This window comes from Semicossyphus pulcher, unplaced genomic scaffold, assembly GCF_022749685.1.
Source record: "Semicossyphus pulcher isolate SPU_LCO1_2020_fin unplaced genomic scaffold, fSemPul1.0.p SCAF_8, whole genome shotgun sequence".
Taxonomy (NCBI): Eukaryota; Metazoa; Chordata; class Actinopteri; order Labriformes; family Labridae; genus Semicossyphus; species Semicossyphus pulcher.
In genome coordinates this window covers 26,577,501-26,598,761 of record NW_027211759.1, presented here as the reverse complement: position 1 = coordinate 26,598,761, position 21,261 = coordinate 26,577,501, and the positions used below count along the sequence as shown (strand labels likewise).

Below are 21,261 nucleotides of genomic sequence, written 5' to 3'. Positions count from 1 at the left end.
GCTCACATGGTCACTTCAGAACAACAAGCATCATTATGAACACGTCGATGTCTTTCACCAGTTAATGCTAACTCCCAACACTCAGCACATCAACGCCTCCACCTACAACAGTCCGGTCAGACTCACCTCTGCTGTGCAACATGCTGGCTTTAACGCTGACATCAGTCAGACATGATTCATTTTACTGCATAGTTCAGGTTGAGATTCATGGAGGTTTAAAGGCTTTTATTGTGAAATATGTGTACAGGAAGTGTCAGGCTCCAAGCAAAGTAGGAAGTGTGAGTGTCAGTGGAAACCAAGTGGAATCATGAGTGACCGGGTGTTTCTTTGACAGAGAGAGGAGTGAGAGCTGCAGAGGGTGAGTGTGTTTGAGTTCATGGACCACACGATGAGTTCAGGGTCGCTGCTGAAAAGGGGAAATTACACACTTGTTATGTCCCCAGTCTAGGGGAAACCTAGACACAACATGATGAGCGACCCCCACTCTTCCCATTCCCAAGAAATACCAGCAGCACAGCACTTCAAATTCAAACAGCAGTTTAATTTTCTTCAGAATGAGCAATGCCCAACATAACAAACAAAAATCAGCTCAATTAGCCCTACTCTTACCGAACAGAAAACAAAAGACAAGTTGCTTACCTCAACTCCTACCTATAAAACATGAGAAAAAAATGAACAAATCAAAAGGGCTTCTCACTCCTACTCTAACTGCGTTTTTTTAAATGCTCTATTTTTCTCTCTTTTTACACAAATGTCAATCAATCTGAAACACACTACCTAGTTTACTGGCCTTCTCACGGCTATATACACAACTTGTTGGTCAGAACACTGCTAATGCTGGCAGTTGGGAATGGAAGGAGAGGAGGACCCAGCAGGCTGAAGTCAGCTGGAATTTAAAAGCTGGTTGTCCAATCCCGCAGCAGCAGCCTCCAGCAGCAGCCAATCCAGCAGCAGCAGTCTCTTCAACCCCGACCAATGAAAAATCTCCACCTGTCGCAGCATCCCACCTAGACACGCCCACTGACACATTCTCACATATACACACCCACACACTGAGGAGGGGACAGAGTTGCACATATGAGGTTAAGAGAACAACATTAACAATTATGACCGAGGGTCATAACACTCTGTAGTTAGAGACAGTTTTAGCATTACTGAGGGAGGCGGGGTTGATTTGGAGACATTCAGGGTGCAGGATGGACATCTGAAAGCATTTTAGGTTGTTCAACACAAACTTGTACAACACCAGTTTGACAGCATCCTGTGTCCCGCTGCAGTAAGAGCTCATTGGAGCCGAGACACCTTCACCTGTCTGTGTGCCCTCTGTGTGCCCTCTGTGCCCTCTGTGTGTGCCCTCTGTGTGTGCCCTCTGTGCCCTCTGCGTGCCCTCTGTGTGTGCCCTCTGTGCCCTCTGTGCATGCCCTCTGTGCCCTCTGCGTGCCCTCTGTGTGTGCCCTCTGTGTGCCCTCTGTGTGTGCCCTCTGTGTGCCCACTGTGTGTGCCCTCTGTGCATGCCCTCTGTGCCCACTGTGTGTGCCCTCTGTGCATGCCCTCTGTGTCCTCTGTGTGTGCCCTCTGTGTGTGCCCTCTGTGTACCCTCTGTGTGCCCTCTGTGTGTGCCCTCTGCATGCCCTCTGTGTGCCCTCCTAGTGTGCCCTCTGCATGCCCTCTGTGCCCTCTGTGTGCCCTCTGTTCGTGCCCTCTGTGTGTGCCCTCTGTGTGTGCCCTCTGTGTGCCCTCTGTGTGCCCTCTGTGTGTGCCCTCTGTGTACCCTCTGTGTGTGCCCTCTGCATGCCCTCTGTGTGCCCTCCTAGTGTGCCCTCTGCATGCCCTCTGTGCCCTCTGTGTGCCCTCTGTTCGTGCCCTCTGTGTGTGCCCTCTGTGCCCTTTGTGTGCCCTCTGTGTGCCCTCTGTGTGTGCCCTCTGTGTGTGCCCTCTGTGCCCTGTTGCAGAACATTCCTGTGAACGCTGATGAAGCTGGGATGTCACTGCATCAGACTCTGTATGATCATACAGAGAAGCAGCTCTAAACATCCGTGACTGTAAACGTTCATTGTTTCACAATAAGACTGAAGTCCAACAGAGCACTCTGCGGTCTGACTGACATGACGTCTGGTGTCTGCATGCAGAGACTGTTGTCGTCTACGGTTTGTTTGGTAAATGCATTTCAGTTTATTTCACACATTAAAGGAACGTGTGTTTATGTGTTGTATGGAGAGCTGTTGCTGTCAGATGTGAAAGAGTCAAATAAAGTTATGTTTCACTTTACAAACTAATGACTGAGCAGCAGATTAAAGATACGTTTTACACGTGACTCTGCGTCGGCTCTGTTTGTTATTCACCTTTACAGCGTGTGCAGCTGCTGACTGTGCTTACAGAGTGATGACTTCTATTAAATTAAATAATCAATATGATTCATAATTGAATAATCAAACAAAACTGTGAAACATTTCTTTAATGCACTCTCGGATCCACACTTGTCAGTTTGTTTGGCTCTTTTTGCTTCTTATAATCGGTCAGTGAACTCAACACGAGTCACTGTGAGAACCACCTCACAGACACACCTGTGTTCTCTCAGTATTGTTTCCCTCCTGTGCTGTACCACTGTAGATCTTCCTGCAGGGGGCACTCTGGGACTTTGTTTCCCATTAGTCATCTACAGGCAGAGCACCTGTTTGAGCTGAGTGTGTGTGTGTGTGTGTGTGTTAGTGAACAAACACTCATCAGTTGTCTTGCTCTTGTCTTCAGACTGAGTGCTTTTAGAAACATGAAACACTGTCTATATCTGCAGGTTAGATGAACTCTGATGATGATGCTACAGCAGTCTGCTGTTATCGTTCAGCAATCAGGACCAAGCCAGTCGGTGCGTCTCTGATGACTCTGAGTCTCAGTTCAGGAGCGTCATCCTGCGAAGGAGGCGGTCTACAGGGACGAGTCACTCGTAGTCTGTGTTGACGCTAAAGCTGATCTGAAATGAGACGGTCTGGTCTACGGAGGACTTCCTGTCTGTGTCACCAGCTGTTCCCGCTCTTACCCTTGTGTCACCAAATGCTGCTTCCATCCCCCAGCAACAGGATGCTAGCAGGCTAACTAGCTAGCATAACTAACTTTTGTAACTTTACCTTTTATTTTAAAGATAATTTGTTTCAAGGCCTCTTTCCTTTTTTAACATGTGTATCTCAGCTCTTTGACTGAGTTGAAACCACAAACTTTTACATTTAAAGTGTTTCCTCGGCCGTCATGAATCTTGGGATACATTGACCATGAAGGATGCTCCTGATGGATCCTTCACGGCCCGGGAAAAGGAGGACGCATCTGAAGGAGCCTTTGAAATGGGACAGCTTGCGACACGCCGCTGCTGACTTCTTGGCCCTGTCCTTGTCTGTTGGCTCTAAATGGTTCTGGGTGTTGTATGAGCGCAGAGTATTGTAATACAGACGGACGGTGCATTAGTTAGGCTTTATAGAATAGAGTTTAATAACATGAACGGATGTTGTCTACCTCACAGCCCTTCCTGACCCTCTCCTGTGCCCAGCAGGTCAGGAGTGGCTGTGAGCTGAGCTGTCTCTGCTCACTTTAAAGCTTAGGCTTCCTTCAGTGTTCATGAGGTTTCTATCATAAGCTGAACTTCCTCCAGCGTCTCCTCCTCTCAAGAAGACCCGATGAATGAAACACGTTAGAACTCCTTTATCCACTTAGACTTTATGTTAAAAACAAACAAATAAAACGTGAAGCTGCTGTTTCTCTAAACTGCAGACAGGAGTCGTTGGCATGGTTTCACTTGATATACCAAGTCAAAACAGTTAATCACTGCTGCCATCATTTTTTATCTTACAAAAGATCATTGTAATAATATCAGATCCCCTAACATACTGCTGAGGAACTCTCCATATAGCCCGAACCCTAATCTCACTTTTATCCTCCATCTGTAGCTCCTGTATTTCTTTGTGAACCCCTCACACGTATATTTTAGATCTCTAAAGAAGGCTCCGAAAGTTCAGCTCACTCAGAGCGTCTTTCATGCACACACTGTGCAGACCTGCCCTGTGACTCCGGTGAAGAGAAGATCAGCAGGAGAAGAATCCGCCTCCTGTCTGTGTGAAACCTCCTGAGACTGCAGGTAAACTCAGCAAACACACACTTTTCTTCTTCTCTCTGTAAACTCTGTGTGTCTCTCTCTGCTCAGATCTGTTGGGTACATTTTGTGTGCTGACAGTCAGAGAGTCAGCACTGCAGAGGCTCTGAGCTCTTCATGATTAATGCATCATCATGCTGCTCTTCATGTCAAAGAGCCAATTTGCAGAGAACAACACGGGACTGAGGGTCTCAGAGCGAGCTCTCATTGTTCACTTTGATCTGTCAGACAGCGTTTGGACTGAACATGAAGGCACCAATTAATCTGACATCAGCTCATGTTTGTACACATGAAGGATTTTTCTTCCTGGCGTCCGTATTTAAATGTTTGCATTTCCCTGCTCATCCCAGACTGAGTGCATGTATTCTCATCCAGCACTCTGCGCTGTTTGTGAAACCATTCAACATTGCTGACTACAAAACCAGCTCTTATTAAAGATGAATGAAGCAGCATTAACAGCGTTTTACAGCCACTTCATGGGCTGTGTTTAACATGTGCTCTAACGTGATCACTGATTCCTTTCATGCTTCTTTTAGTGAGGACGTCCTCGCCTGATTCATGCTGCCTGTGGGACATAAAGACTGTGACACAGTAAACTCTGACTTTATTCATGAGTGACTTCCCCTCACCTGACATGTGACATCCTCCTGTTGAGATTATTTCCCATCATGCACCTGGTAGAAAACTGTAATTCAACTAGCCCCCCAACGAGGCAGTGAGACCCACATGAAACTGGAGCGCTGGATATAAAACAACTGCTTATAAACTGGTGCCCATACATACTTTCTGTGTGTGTGTGTGTGTGTGTGTGTGTGTGTGTGTGTGTGTGTAGAGAAACCAGCTTAATGGCGTTTACTCGACCAATAACAGACAGTGGTAACATTCTCCATTTCTTTATGCTCTCCTTTAATCTGTTCACTCTTTCAGTAAAATTCATTTTAAAGGGACTTGTAGTTTTTAGGTATTTTGATGCCCAGATATTTTATACTGTCAGAGGTTGTGTGTTGGCCATGAATGTTGGGTCATGGTCTGCCGTCAGAGGCATGAGGTAACAGTATAACCTGAGACCTCCCCAAAGGAGTTAATAAGCTGCACTAATGGCGGGGTTGAACACTCGGGGTCAGATAAGACAATTGCAACGTCATCCACGTAAAGCGTAATCTTATGGTCAGCACCACCCAGTGTTCTTGGCCTAACGAGCGCATGTCCTCTCATGCTGATTGCCAAAGGCTCCACGGCCGATGCAAAGACGAGTGGTGAGAGGAGGCATCCCTGCTGCTCCTCTCCGAGAGAAAGGAGGTAGACTTACTCCATTACTCTTCTTACGTTAACCATCTCTTTGGAATGAAGCCTGTCTGTTCTGTATGAATAATAGATTTAATCTGCATGCCAATATTTTAGTGAACATTTTAAAGTCAGTGAGATTGGTCGTATGAGGATGGGTAAGTTTCATCCCTGTCTTGTTTTAAAAAGAGAGAAATGTTAGCATCATGAAGAGTTGTTGGTAGCTACCCTGATTTGAGTCAGAGAGCCTCCTTTGTAGGATTGGGGTGATCCTGTCTGCGAGCGTCTTGTAAAATCCAAGCTTTGGCCCTTTTTAAAGCTTTATTTGAGCCAATGATTTCTGCAGGCGACAGTTCTGAGTTTAAGGCTTCACAAGAGGCTGCATCTAGTTTAGGTATATTCAAATATTTTAACCAGGCGTTGGCATCACTGTTAGCTTTGGATCTATATAGCTCCTCATTGTACTCCTTGAAGCGTCTGTTTAGTGCCTCAGGGTCAGTTAAAACTACCCTGTGATTTTACTTTGTGTAGAGCCCTTCTGGCTTGTTGTCCTCTGCGTTGGCGAGCTAACAGTGTGTGTGGTTTGTCTCCAAGGTCATAATAGAGAGTGGCAAAAGTTGGTCACTGACTTGATACTGTATTGTACTCATACTTAAGATGAAGGATATTTTGCATCGTTCCTGTGTTTCTATATGATATCTCTAATGATGAAAGCTCAGAGTCAGTTTCCTGCATTCGTCCCTTCTGTGATTTCTTTAATGATGCTTCGTATGCAATAATGTGAACTCTCTTGACCACTTGAAATGTTTCCCACAGAGTGGAGTCTGAAACGTCATCACACAGAACTCTGCATGGAAACATTCTGTGATTGTTTTGTCCCATTTGTCAAAGTCCTGATTGAAGTTTGGTCCCCAGACTTCACTGCCATTCAGAATTATTGGTGCTAATACAAACTGGGACATTTGTAGCCTGAGTTTATTGTGATGTCGAATGTTATATTCGTCTGATTGTGGGGAAAGCCCTTCTTGCTTTGTCTCTCAGATCTTTCACAGCCAGGTTGAAGCTTCCCGTGCAGCTGATGTTGAGGCCCACATATGTGTAGTTTTAGAGTCCAAATCAAAATGCTGTGTTTTCTTGACTTCTGGTTTTCTTTTGAAAAACGTAATGTTGGTTTTGTTAACAGTCAGGGCCCAGGTCTGACAGAACGTATGCATCAGGCTCAGGTGGAGACAGCAACACCAAGTCATCAGCGTACAGGAGACCTTTGACCTCTGTGTCATTCAGGCTGAGGCCAGGTGATGTGGACTGCTCTAATTGGTTTGTGAATTAATTAATATATAGATTGAAAAGGACGGGACTGAGGTTACATCCCTGCCTCGCTCCTCGGCCCTGTCTCCTCCTTTAACAGCACACTCACTGTCGGTGTACAGACTTCATAACATCGTATGTGTTTCCTCCGATGCCACTCTGAAGGAGCGAGTAGGCCCTCATGCCACGCAGAGTCAAAGGCTTTCTTAAAGTCATGAAGCATGCAGAGGCACTTCCTTTCTTCTGCTCTGACTCCTCTCGCTCTCTCTCCCTCTCTCTCTCCCTGTCCCTGTCCCTCTCCCTCTCTCTCTCCCTCTCCCTCTCTCTCTCTCTCTCTCTGCTGTGTCTCTCTCCCTCACAGAGGCGAACGTGTTCTTGGCCATATCGAAGGGCTACAGCTCCGGTCTCCTGCAGCTCTATGAGGACTGGCACAGCAAAGACACTCAACATGAAGCTACAGAAATCTGCCATGCTCTGCTGCGCTGCCTCCACAAGATCACCCACAGTACTGCAGGCAGACAGGCCATGCTAACACAGGGAGGCCTCAGACTGCTCTATCAGACTACACAGGTAACCACATACTGTAAGGAGCCGCTGTGATTTGGCGGTCTTCACAGGTTCACTTGGTTCCTTGTATCAAAGGACCGACACAGAGCCTGAGACGGGCTGGGTCAGAGTCATACAGTCAGAGGGGGGTGGTAAGGTAACCAATCCATACAGTCCTGTAAGCCCACATGACTTCTGTTATTGTTTGGTATTATAAAAGGTAAAGAGTCTCTTATTAAGTAAGAGTAAGTCACAGCTGGGTGTAGTTGGTGTTGGTAACACATCAACTGCAGGAAGCAGCAGGGAGTTCATTAAAACGTCATCATCAGCTCGCTGGACTGATCGTCAGAGCTGTACTGTCGGCAGCCGAACAACTGGACACCAACACACGAAAAAAGTTATTCACAATAAAAACCACAATTCAAATGAAGTTTACTGTGAGTGAAACAAAGGACGCAGCTCAAAGACTCTTTGCTGTCTTTGACATGAGAAAGAGTCACTGTTTGAACTGGTGTCTGTGTGGAGCAGGGACAATAACCGTCATTTTAGGGGAAGGAAGTCACATGACATCCAGTGTTTAACAGTGAACACTGTGTGAAAGATGATCCACCTCAAACATGGAGCTGAGCATCGTCAGCATAGAGGCTGATGATAATACAATGACTGCATATTTATTGACATGAGGGTAATTTGATATATGAATAGCAGTTTTCTTTTGACCCAGGGTGCAGAACAAAGACGCAGTCTTAGCAGCTGAAGAGGTTTTAATGAGGTTCAGGTTACAGACTGGTAATTCTGAGATGGAGGAGTGGGGGATGAGAGGTGGGTGGGCGGTGAGTGGACGAGTGCATCACCTGGTGTCTTGAGAGGTGACAGAGGAGGGTCCTAGAGCACAGGAGAATATGTTATCAGCATGCATTCACACGAGGAAGCAAGAATATTGAGGCAACCTGGAGTTTTGCAATAATCAAGAGGACATTTCTCTAGAACAGCCAACTTTAACAGCAGTTCAGTCAGACAACTCACGTTGTGATTCTTTAAAATGTTTCTTGCAGCAGCAGAACACAGCTTGTGTTTGGTGTCTCGGCTCCGACCTCATCACTCCTCACAGATTTATTTTACATGCAGAAACTTGAGGAGTAGTGAGAAAATATCTTAAACCCCTAGTCAGAGTCCACAGGTGGATGCTGGGGTGGTGATGGGGCTCAAAGGAAGAGTGCAGTACTGGTGCAGAGCAATGGGGGCAATGACAGAACAGAGGGAGACACAGAAAATCTTGCAGCTAAAATAAATGCTACATTGGGACAAGTGTTTGTCAGGTGATTGTGGAGAATGACGCATGTCAAGTGTGACATCAGTGAAGCTTCAAGCCTGAAGTGGCTCACAGGTGTCGCTCCACTTGCCATTCAAGGCACATGCCCCTTTACACTGTCGAAGGAAGGGGGGTCAAGACTGAAGATGGAACCCTCACTTATGGTACGCACTAAACTTGGTGATGGGCAGTGCAGGTGAGGAGCACTGACGATGGCCACGCCCAGAGACAGACAGAGAGACAACAAGGAACACAAGGGAAGGGAACACATGAGAAACACAGGGAAAAGGTGTAGCGTGTAGTTGTGACAGAAATATAGAAGCAGTAAAACAGAGGACCGAGATCAGAGCCCTGAGGAACTCCACATTTCACATCATCACTATTTAAAGAATGGAAGATTAGGGACTTGTTGATAGTCATTCAGAAACCCTGAAAGTAAGGTGTCCAAGGTGAAGTTTATACCAGATCAGGTATAATGTGTATTCACACAGTGCCAGTTTGAAATGAACAGTATTCAGCTTTGTAGGTCAGAATTACCCAGAAGTATTTGAATAGTGGGGGTGGGGAGGAAGTTTACAACAGCAGCTTAGACAAGGATTCAAGAGTCTGAAAGTTTGTAGGAACAGAGACATTGATGAATTCAACATTTAAATTACACTAGTAATTTTGTAGAAGTGTCTGGAGACCAAGAAACAGATATGTGTCTGTTTTATCATCACCTGTATCACCTGTTTTACTGCAGAAAAAATGTTGAACATTTCCAGCCATTAAAATAGAGCAGCTTGTAGAAACACTGCTTTTGATGAGGTTTGCTGACACTAAGAGTCAAGATGACGGGGTTAATGATGCAGTAAGAGAAGAAACATTTAGACCGTCACAAACGTTTGAGATCTGCTGCTTCATGTTGTTTCTGTGTGTTCCTCTGCAGACGTGTCTGTTAACTAAAGGTCGGGAGTGTCTGGTGGAGCCGTCCGTGCAGCTGATGAGGAAGTGTCTCCCTAAAACACCTCTACCACTGACCTCAGATCAGTCTGCATACACCTTCCCCCTGCCCACACAACCACAGGTGCCCCCTGAGATGAACATGGCTCCAGGTACAGTTTCAACATTCACTTCATGAGACCTTCGACAGCAGCGACAACCTGGATCACTTTACTTTAGCAAAACTGTAAGTGGACACAGATAGAGTGCGTTTTCTGTGTCTCCAGATGAGAGCAGCGAGGAGAGTGATGAGGAGGAGGCTGAAGATAACCAGGAGGCAGAGAGCGGAGACTACGTGAGTGTGACACTAGCATGTTCAAGAGGACCAGCTGTCTGACATGAGGCCAGTGTTACAGGCGCTAGTGAAGAGAAAAGTGATTTGAATACTGCAGCAAAGTGTGTATTTCTGACATAGATAATAAAACATATCATCAATTAGAACATTCGTTTTGCATGACAAAGTTTGGTTAGTCAACAAACACTGTTTTAAAGTACCAGCAGAAAGAGTCTAAATGACCCAATCAAACTTGGTGTTTTCAGGACGACGACCTGGAGACGGACCTGAACAAACTACGTCTCCGTCCGGACCCTGACAGACCCAAAGAGCTGCTGACACATTACAGCTACCTCTGTCCTGAACTCTCCCATGACTTCCAGGCACGCACACACACACGCACGCACGCATGCACGCACGCACGCACACACAAACAAACACACACACTCATTTTAAAAACAAATTCTAGGTTTCCTGGGTTTCCTCTCTCCTCTCCTGGTTTCCTTTCTCCTCTCCTGGTTTCCTCTCTCCTCTCCTGGTTTCCTCTCTCCTCTCTTGGTTTCCTCTCTCCTCTTCTGGTTTCCTCTCCTCTCTCTTGGTTTCCTCTCTCTTCCCCTGGTTTCCTCTCTCCTCTCTTGGTTTCCTCTCTCCTCTCCTGGTTTCCTTTCTCCACTCCTCTCCTGGTTTCCTTTCTCCTCTCCTGGTTTCCTCTCTCCTCTCCTGGTTTCCTCGCATCTCTCTATGCATCTCTGGTAGAAGGGACTAAGACGCAAGTGAAGGGTGCAAGTGAAGGAAGCATGGATGCATTATAAGAGCCATGAGAAGCAGCCTACGACTCCTTAACTCAGCAGGTGGTTCTCTGTGCTATGAGGAGGACTGAAAAACTGACCTGGAGCATCACATAAGTCACTGAGAGAGAGCACGGAGAGAAGGCATGGACGTTACTGCAGGAGGACATGACTGATTAGAGACACAGACAGGAAATGACAGAGTGTGTGTGTGTGTGTGTGTGTTTAATTTCCTGCACCGTCATGGCTGCTAGGAGGAAAGACAAGACTAATCACAGAGAGGACATGCTGTGTCCTCTGGAGATGAAGGCTGATCAAACAGGCTGGGACAGTCAGAGACCTGCTGTAACCTTCACCTGAAGCTTTCACCAGGGTGTGATGTACACACCTGTTTGCATCCTGATAACCTGTTAGTGTAAAGATGCATTCGGTCATTGATGATGGGAAATATTATTTCTGTTCTGATCCAGCAGAGAAACATCAGCATCCGTTCATCGTATTTTGACGCCGTTTTCTGTGTGAAGTGTAGTTTTGGTCCAGAAGTGTGTGTGTGTGTGTGTGTGTGTGTGTGTGTGTGTGCGCGCGCGTGCGTGTGTGTGTGTGTGAGAGAGAGAGAGAAAGAGAGACAGAAATAGATGTAGTCAGAGACAGATGGAGGTAATGAATGAGTGTCTGGCTCTGTGATAATGTTTCATGTCATGTAAAAGAGGATGAATGTGCCTCCTGATGAAGGTGTTAATATGTCACTAATAGGAATCACTCTGATAATCTGTCAGGATCTATTATTGGGATTAAAGCTGCTCTGATGACACCTCCTCCACATCACAGAGCTCACGCTGACCCATTATTACAGCAGGACCATGCATAATGTATTTTGAAGAGAGGTCAGAGGTCATGTTGGGGTGTACTTGCACAGAAACCTGCTGTCACCTCTTTGTAGAGGTTATAACATGTTAGTGCTCCTCACATGTGGAAGAACCACTGTCACATGACCACTTATATTACTTACACAACAAACCCAAAGCTGTGAGCAGCACCTGTCAGGGAGGATTCGGCTGCATGCTGCTGCCTCATCATGTTTGTCTGAGTGAAGCTGAAGATCACATGACTGTAAACCCTCATCTGTGTCTCACAGGAGCTGGATCTGAGCTCAGAGTCAGAGGAGAGCTCAGCAGCATCGTCAGCGTCTTCATCAGATGAGGAGGCGGGGCTCTCTCCTCGTCCCTCCAGGAGGGACAGAAGGAGGAGCAGCGGCAGGACGGACTCGTCTACCTCCTCAGAGAGAGACGTTTCCACAGAGGGACACACACCAGGTCAGATATGCTGCAACAAGAGGGTTCACCTGACAGCTAACGCCTGCACCAACACTGACACACATCACATTAGCAGCAGCTCTGGCCAACAGCGGCTTGTTTAAACATCAGACTGACACTGTAGTACCATCTGACTCACCTGTAGTTGTATTGCACCGAGCACCTTGAGTTATACTGAGATACACACTTACCGGCCACTTTATTAGGTGCACCTTGCTGGTACCGGGTTGGACCCCTTTTGCCTTCAGAGCTGCCTTCATTCTTCGTGGCACAGATTCAACGAGGTGCTGGAAACACTCCTCAGAGATGTTGCTCCACATTGGCGTGATAGCATCACGCAGTGCTGCAGATTTGTTGGCTGCACATCCATGATGCGAATCTCCCGTTCCACCACATCCCAAAGGTGCTCTGTTGGACTGAGATGTGGTCGTTTGAGTTCAGTGAACTCATTGTCATGTTCAAGAGACCAGTTTGAGATGATCTGAGCTTTGTGACATGACGTGTTCTCCTGCTGGAAGTAGCCATCAGAAGATGGGGACACTGTGGTCATAAAGGGACAGACATGGTCAGCAACAATACTCAGGTAGGCTGTGGCAATTAAACAATGCTCAATTGGTACTAAGGCCCCAAAGTGTGCCAAGAAAATATCCCCCACTCCATTACACCAGCAGCAGCCTGAACTGTTGATACAAGGCAGCGTGGATCCATGCTTTCATGTTGTTCATGCCGAACTCTGACCCTACCATTCGAATGTGGCAGCAGAAATCGAGACTCATCAGATCAGGCAACATCTTTCCATCTTCTATTGTCCAGTTTTGCTGAGCTCGTGTGAATTGTAGCCTCAGTTTCCTGTTCTTAGCTGATAGGAGGAACCTGGTGTGGTCCTCTGCAGCTGTAGCACATCTGATTCAAGGTTCGACGTGTTGTGCTTTCAGAGATGCTCTTCTGCAGACCTCGGTTGTATCGAGTGGTTATTCGAGTCACTGTTGCCTTTCTACCAGCTCGAACCAGTCTGACCTCTCTCCTCTGACCTCTGCCATCAACAAGACTCTTTTGCCCAGAGATCTGCTGCTCACTGGATATTGTCTCTTTCTCCGACCATTCTCTGTGAACCCCACAGATGGTTGTGCGGGAAAATCCCAGTAGATCAGACCAACAACGACCGTGCCACGTTCAAGTCACTTAAATCACCTTTCCTCCCTGTTCTGGTGCTCGGTTTGAACTTCAGCAGCTCGTCTGGACCGTGTCTACATGCCTAAATGCATTGAGTTGCTGCCATGTGATTGGCTGATTAGATATTTGTGTTAACGAGCAGTCGAACAGGTGTACCTAATAAAGTGGCTGGTGAGTGTATGTGCAGTCAAATTAACTTTGGTCCACCCAGCAGAAACCTTTTCAAAATAAAACACTGAAGTATAAGTGTGCCATTATCACAGAATAATAAAGAGAAACCTCGTAGTGTTTGTTTCCTTAACGTCATTAAATAACGATGAAAAATGTTCGTCAACCATCTTTTTTTAGCTCGTCTCATCTTCGTCGTGGAAAATGGATCGCTGATAATAAAAACTCTGACGACACGCATGTTTTGTTTTCATTAATGAGATGAGACTAAAATGTTAGTCGTGGCTGTCGGACATTCAAAATGCACATTTCCCCCCAGTGCGTCTGAGCTGTCTGTCAGAAGACCGATAACAGGTATCGGACGGGCTCTCTGCTTCAGGCTCTGAGCGTGCTCACAGAGACAGGGACATTTTCATCTGAAGACTGAATCTAAAACAGCTGCCAAAATTAACACTGCTCTGAACACGTCCTCCATGTTTCAAACACACAGCCTGTTTATCGTCCTATATGACACACTGTTTCTGTGTGTGTGTGTGTGTGTGTGTGTGTGTGTGTGTGTGTGCGTGCAGCTGCTGCTCAGTGTGAAGGTGCTAATTTTCACAGTCACAGAAGCTTCCTGAGCACCAGCCCCAACATCAGGACCATGGTGAGAGAGGCCAGGTACGCTGACACACCCTCTGCTCTGCTTCAGTTTGGACTCTAACATAGAACAGAACTTAGAAACAAGGATGTTGTGTGTAAGTCCAGGGTGCTGACCTGTGTGTGCTGGTGTTCATGTACAGTGTGTCACTCAGTGTGTTATAACCTGTGTGTAGAGTGTTTGTGTGACTCTGATGTGACTCTGCTTCCATCAGTCTGCTTCTTCCTGACCCCTCCTGTATCTCGGAGTCTCTCCATCAGGCTCACCTCTTTAAAAGCTGCTGTCTGTCTGTGGTTGGTTCTTCCTGCAGTCTGACCTCTGCATTGTTCTGCTCACAGGGAGGAAGCCCCTCCAGGTCAGAGAGGGGACGAGCAGGATGAAGAGAAGGGAGCAGCAGAAGAATCCACCCACCATACGATGATTGACAGGCTGTTGGAGCGACACGGACCCTGTATCCCTCACCATGAACCAGGACTGTACCACGCTGTGGCCACCAGAACCAGGTCCATCCCTGGGTTCAGCATCCTGGCCTTCCCAGACTTCTGGGGTCACCTCCCCCCACTGGGACACGAAGCCATGGCCCCCCGCAGACCCAACGTGCAGAGGTACTCAGACTCTTCTTCTCAGGTTGAAAATGTGCAGCAGTGTCTGTAGAGTCTAAATGACACTAAGGCCCTATCGTCCACCCAACGCAAAGCGCGCAGCACATGTGTCATTGCTATCTTCCACCCGGTGCAGTTGTCATTTTCACGCCCAGCGCCCACGTTGTGTAAATAGCAAGTAATCTTGCACCACCGTTAGCACCCATGGGCGTATTGGTCTTAAAATGAGGTGTGGTCAGGCAAACGGGCGGCGCGTTGCTTTCTTGAGGACGCAGAAAGCGACTGCTCCTTAGACCAACAAAAACCTGCTCTAAAGTCTAAAGTCTATGTCTCTGCTATTTAGAGGGCACATTATGGACATACATCGGAGTGTTCACACCACAAGTCTGTTTGTCACTCACATGGGACGCACAGCAGCACTTTCAATCATGAGGAAAGAGCAGTGTGTTTGCAGATACAGTGAAATATCGTTGTTTATGGGACAGACTGCAAGCTTTGGTTTCCTCATCTCCTTAAGGCATGATACTGCTTTCGGTTTGTTTCCGATCTGCCTCCACACACACCTGCTTCACCTCCACACCAATGACTGTATATGTAGATGGACGACGCATGATGAGAACTAACTATAATGACAGAAACCATGTTTGAGAAAAATTGATTTGACGTGTATTTTGATTGTATAGTTTGACTCATGTCCCACCTGTTAACATGGAGGAGGCGGGCTTTATGAGCTATACGGCAGCCAGTCAGCAGGGGGCGCCTGAAATGTTTTGGCTTCACTTTTAGGGAGCTGTCATGTCGTCCATCTTTTTATACAGTCTATGCTCCACACACACCTGCTTCACCTCCACACACACCTGCTTCACCTCCACACACACCTGCTTCACCTCCACACACACCTGCTTCACCTCAGGGAGATTCCTGCTCGAGCCACACACGGGCCAAACACTGCCGAGACACCAAGCTCTCACGTAACATGTAACACGTAACTAAGAGGTACATTTATTATAATCCTCAAACATAACTCCCTGTGGCACCAACAATCGTGCCCACAGATATTAAAACACTGTCCAGGCTCAGTTACACACGAGAACACAGTCATGTGATCCAGCAGCAACAAGAAGTAAATAAACATTTACAGCCGACCTTTTTTGATGGTCAGCACACAGAACTTTAATAAACATGAGATCCTGTCCGTCTGGAGACTTAAATCCTCAATGCTGTGCCTCGTGTGTAAACGTTCACAGCGTCTCTCTTCATGTTGGTTCCTGCTGGGCAGTGGGATCGCTTCACCGGCTTTAACATCAATCCGTGCTTCAACATGTATCGTACAGTGACCTGTGTGTGTTCTGCGTGTGCAGGGGCACAGTGGAAAAAAAGACTGAACTCCGCCGTGTAAACAGCCTGCCTGTGTTACACCTCTGAAAAGGGGAGAAATAATCATGGGAGTGATTCAGCGATGTTTCAGGAGTCAGTAAACACATTCACATAAGTACAACACTTTACACAAATACACATTCACAACATTTCTACAGTAGCAAGCTGAGGCAGGAAGCACACACACACCTTATCTAAGCAAAACATTTCACTGTACTGAACTGTTCTAAATCACTTCCTCTCACATTACTGTGAAACATGAAACAAGATTAAATCCTCACCAACTCATAAACGTGCATGAATCAAAACACAGAAAACATGTACGTCTACCGGTTCACATGTGAAGCTAAATAATGGCTACCCTCAGCCACGGGTCATCCTGTTGCATGGAGCAGGGGCTCGTTAACAAGCTAACCTCTACTGTTCACAAAACCTTATCTTGCTCAAACATCACAATAATACCGTCTCTGTGAGCAGGATACTTCCGACATGTTCGCTCTGTTTATGACCAGAGACATACCTGAAGGAGGGGAGACAGAAGAGTGATTCAGCGATGTTTCCTCAACAGTAGCGTTTAGTAGAGTGAGGAAAACACAGCAGATCTCCCAGGTACGTGGGTGGAGACAAAAGCAATCGATCCCAGACAATCTAGCTCATATCACTTAGTAGATTACAGATAAACAGCGCTACATCTTAATTTGAACAATAAAGTAAACCATGTAAACTGTATGTTACGCGCTCCCCCCCCAACTGCTTTCCTTCCTCTCAGGTGGCTTGAGTGCTGTTGGCTCCGCCCCTTGCTTTTGGCCCTGCCCCTCCTTTATAACGGAAGCTGGAGCAGGAGCTCAGTCTCTCACTTTGCTTTTTCTTTCCTTTTGATGCTGGAGGTCTGGTAGTGTAGCTTTCACGGCTTAATGTCTAGTTTAGTTTATTTATAATTTTTACTAGGTTAGCGTAGCGGGGGAAGCGTTGGGTCCTACAGCCCATTGTGTGGATGGCCCAGACTTCCTCACTCCTTTTGTTCTTTTTGGCCAGACCTCCAGACTCCCATAGCTTTGGTAATTATCATGGCATTGTTTTTTTCTTTTTCTTTTTGAAACTTGTACTCGGGTATGGTGTCCTTCTTCATATGTTACTGGTCACATAACATTTCCAAACATTTCCTTTGTTGTGGCCGTAACTATACGAGTATAACTTTTTAACTTGTCACACCTGCGGGCGCACCGGGCTCTTAAAGGGAATGAGAGCTGACTCTCTGATTGATTTGATTCACGTTATGCTGAAAACATGCCTATGAATAATCCAGGGCCAACCTCTTTGCTCCTTGCGCCTCGGGTGCACCCAGATTGTGCGCTGTGCTACGAGCAAACAAGGGTCGGACATGCCCTAAACTTTACTCACTCACTTTAGACTGCACACCTTCCACCATCTACATAGGGTTCGAGAGGGGAAGCATACAGCGTATAGTACAGGTGACATCAGGAGGTGTTGTTGCTGCTCTGTGAGGAGGGATTTGACATGTTTAGTTTGGTGTGTGTGTGTGTGAGACTCACTGTGACCTGCAGTGTGGACAAACTGTCACTCGAAATCTCCTCCTGATCCTGTCTGCAGACAGAAGACTCTTCTCTCTCCCTCACACACTCTTCCCCTCTTGTTTCTCTCCTCCATCCAGCCTCCTCCGTTCTCATTGTCCTCTCACTCATTACTGTCTTCCCACTCTCTGCGCTCTCTCTCAGCCTCCCTGTCACATTCCATTATTTCCCCATCTGTTCTTTTATTACGCCCTCTTCCTCCTCTCCGGAAGATGTGACAGCTCATTCTGTCGCCCTGTCTCCTTCAGATTGCTCTCTGTGACTCAATTTCTTTCTTCATTTATTCCCTCTTTGTGTCTTTTCTTCCTTTCATCTCTTTATTTCTCCTCGTCCTCCATCAGTCCCTCTGCTGTGTTTCTCTCCTTGTGTAAGGCAGCACTGAGCTGAAGCCGTGTTCTGATGTAGCTCGGTTAATAAGGGCTGTGCGTCTGTGTACGCCATGTATACATGATTCTACTGATAATATGAGCAGACTCTGATGAGGACTCAGAGAGCTGTGTGCCGCTTTAGTTCTGAAGCAGGTCTCTGTGAACAGGTGGAGGTCACTGATCATCACCAGGATTCAGTGTGGTTTTACAGTTTTTACTGATTTACTGAAGTACACACGTAAACACAAATGTGAAACACATCCTGTGAGTGCAGATTGTCTCCATTTTAAACATCTTCTGAAGCACGACGCGTTTTCTTTAATCACACATCCAGAACCAAAAACTTCACAAACGTGCTGCACAAGAAAACGCTGCGCTAAATAAATGTCTTATCAAAATGAGAGTCACAAACACAGAGAGGCAAAGTTAAAGGACATGGTGATGTTATCAGGGGCCTGTAACATGTCCGGTCTGTGTGCTCTGTGAACACACGCCTGTCAGTGCAGCTCCGTCTGTGCGACACCTCCTCATACTGTAAACATCATGAGTCTGTTTGAGCGTCCCTCAACTTCAGTCATGCTGTATTGTAACCATAGTAACTATTTCAGCCTTCATCTTCCATCATGTTAGACTGTTCTGGAAAATACACTTAAAGTAACACTGTACAGTTATTCATAACATCCACAGTGATCACTGAGGACTGTGAACATGCAGTGCTACAGCCAGGAGGGCTCACAGTGTGCTCTGCTCTCATGTATCTCTGGATGGTTGAGCTGCTCCTCTTCTCTGCAGTTTACATCCATCGTTCTCCATCGCAGGAGCGCTGACCTTTGACCCTTTCACTGCTAAAGCTGGGATTCATCCATATGATGAGTCATTGAGAGCTCTGTGTGTGCTGTTAAAGTAATAATAATGAATAACAGCAGGAAATATGTTTACATATGCAGAAGTGATGTAAGATAACAGGCATGAGGTTCAGGCTGCAGCGTGTCAGCCTCTAACAGTGTAGTCTGCCTCTCTGAAGGTTTCCTGACATTTACAGCAGCCTCAGCTCAGTGCTTATTATGCAGCCGGTTATTTGATCCGTTTACTGCGATCCCTTTGAATGAGTGACACTAGCTGTGTTTAACATGCTCCTCTCATGAACCCAGAGAGAGTTTTATCTGTACCACAGAGACGTGTTCAAATGGAGCCTCCCTCTGAAGCAGGGACACATACAGTTTAACACGTCTGTGTATTCACTTAATTCACCTGTAATCTCACACCTCACTGTGGCTTATACAGCTCATGTTATTGCATGTGTGTGTATGATAAACCTTTATGTCATCGTGGCTCCATGTGTGTGTAGAAGTGTGTGTGCTCATGTGTGTTTATGTGCCTACATTAGCTCTCTAATGTCTCTCCTCCGTCATGACATTTAAAAAGATGTCATTTCACTGAACTTAATCTCATCATGTCGTCAGTCTGTCGGCGCTCGTCCTATAAGAACAGGAACATTTCTGTGTGCGGCCCTTTAACAGAGCTAATGCTAATGCTAATGCCAATGGCGTTTGGGCTGCTTGGTGGGTGAATAGTCTCAGAGAATCAGATCAGAGGAGCCTTTAGGTCCTCTCTGTCTGCTCCTCACTGAGCTGAGCACAGTCTGAACATGTCCACTGCTCACACTGACTCTAATGTCTGTGTTCTTCATGAGTGGAGCTGTGGAAATGACAAGAGCAAAGAAACAAAAAAACGCAGGCGACAGAAAGGAGCAGACTGTCCTCACTGAAACATGTCTGCATGGACCGTCTGTGCAGGCAGCTTATTATGGCCTGTATCTGTTACTAGGGTTAGTTACCTGAGTCACTGTGATGGAGTGAAGGAGGAAGTCAGGAGGTGAGCTCTGAGGAGTGAGAGAGAGCTGAGCTGGATGGGTGAGCTACACAGAGACAGGTGTTTACATCCTGTGTGACCAAACATGTACCTTCACTTATACTGTATGTGTCATTAATATCACGTACGTAACAAGATACTAACAAACAGGCCCAGCACTCAGGGGTTTAGCGCCTTGCTAAAGAGCACCTCAGCAGTGCCTGGGAGGTGAACTGAAAGCAGCCTACTGAACTTTTCTTTGACGTTAACCAAACATCATAGATCATCTCTGTGACCGTCACATGAATAAACATGTAATCATGTCAAACTTTCCCTCAGAGCTCAGTGACCTCTGCAGCTGCTCTGAAGGTCATGTTCGTCCTCACTCATACCGTGTGTTTGATTTATCAGGCACAAAGTGTTTGAAGACGTCAGACGCTTCCTGAATACTGATGACATCATCAACCAGGTGGTGTTTGACCTGGAAGACAGCAGGTAGGTAAACTGTGTACTGGACTGTATGTGTTAGTGGTTAACAGTGAAAATGTGATGAAGGTTATTATTACCTGTCTGTGTCTCTGCAGCCTGCACTGTCCGTCTGACTCTCTGAGGTTTTACTCCAAGTTTGAATGTGGGAACCTGAGGAAGGCTGTGCAGGTCCGCAGGTATGAACACACACACACACACACACACACACACACACAGCACGAGCTGAGACAATAAACTGTCAGAAACTCAGAAAAGACAGAAACCAACACAGATTAAACAAGTCTTTCTCTCCTCAACCCTCCCCTCCCCTCCTCTCCTCTTCCCTCCTCTCCTCTCCTCTCCTCTCCCCTCCTCTCCTCTCCTCTCCTCTCCTCTCCCCCCCCCCCCCCCCCCCACAGGTTTGAATACGACCTGATCCTGAACGCGGATGCTAACTGTTCCCAGCACACTCAGTGGTTCTACTTTGAGGTCAGTAACATGCTGCCAGATGTCCCGTACCGCTTCAATGTCATCAACTGTGAGAAGAGCAACAGCCAGTTCAACTACGGTGAGACTGTGTCTGTGTGTGTGTGTGTGTGTGTGTGTGTGTGACATCTAAAGTCTGTAAAGTTGAACATTTAGGGATGATAATTTAAAGGTTTAATGAGGAGGATTTTTTCTTGCATTTTGTCAACAATATTCAAACTGGGCCCCTCCTCCTCCTGGGCTCTTCGTCACCAGAAGCTCCCTCTCACTCTGTCGTGTGAGAACACGTCCATCCCGCCAAGCTAACACCGACAGCATCACGGTTAGCTTTGTGCTAGCATGCTAACCGCCGGTTAACTTGTCCTACCCGGTCTGAGGCACCTATCTGTCCAACAGAAAGAAGGCCAACTCTACATCGCTCTTTCACCATGTTGGCCGGTCTGAATGGGGTCCAGCTGCTAATTTGAACCCACATTCACCTCTACGCTGTGATTGGCTCAGGGAACCATGACCGCACCCCCCCCGAAAACGTCCCGTGCAATGTAAAACAACAGAATAGATGCAGAGGGAAGGGTCTCACGAGGGTCTGCACCAA

The 21,261-nt window shown here is 46.7% G+C and overlaps 1 protein-coding gene across 1 annotated transcript in view; it reads left to right on the top strand.

The window, feature by feature from the left end:
- The window catches only part of LOC138613372 (cytosolic carboxypeptidase 4), a 70,971-nt gene that overhangs the window by 26,212 nt on the left and 23,498 nt on the right, over window positions 1-21,261 (top strand). Inside the window, 10 exon segments of the mRNA XM_069687034.1 lie at window positions 7,089-7,297; window positions 9,514-9,679; window positions 9,794-9,861; window positions 10,107-10,223; window positions 11,764-11,941; window positions 13,852-13,942; window positions 14,261-14,527; window positions 20,124-20,207; window positions 20,297-20,377; window positions 20,600-20,748. Of these exon segments, the coding sequence (XP_069543135.1) occupies window positions 7,089-7,297; window positions 9,514-9,679; window positions 9,794-9,861; window positions 10,107-10,223; window positions 11,764-11,941; window positions 13,852-13,942; window positions 14,261-14,527; window positions 20,124-20,207; window positions 20,297-20,377; window positions 20,600-20,748 (1,410 nt within the window).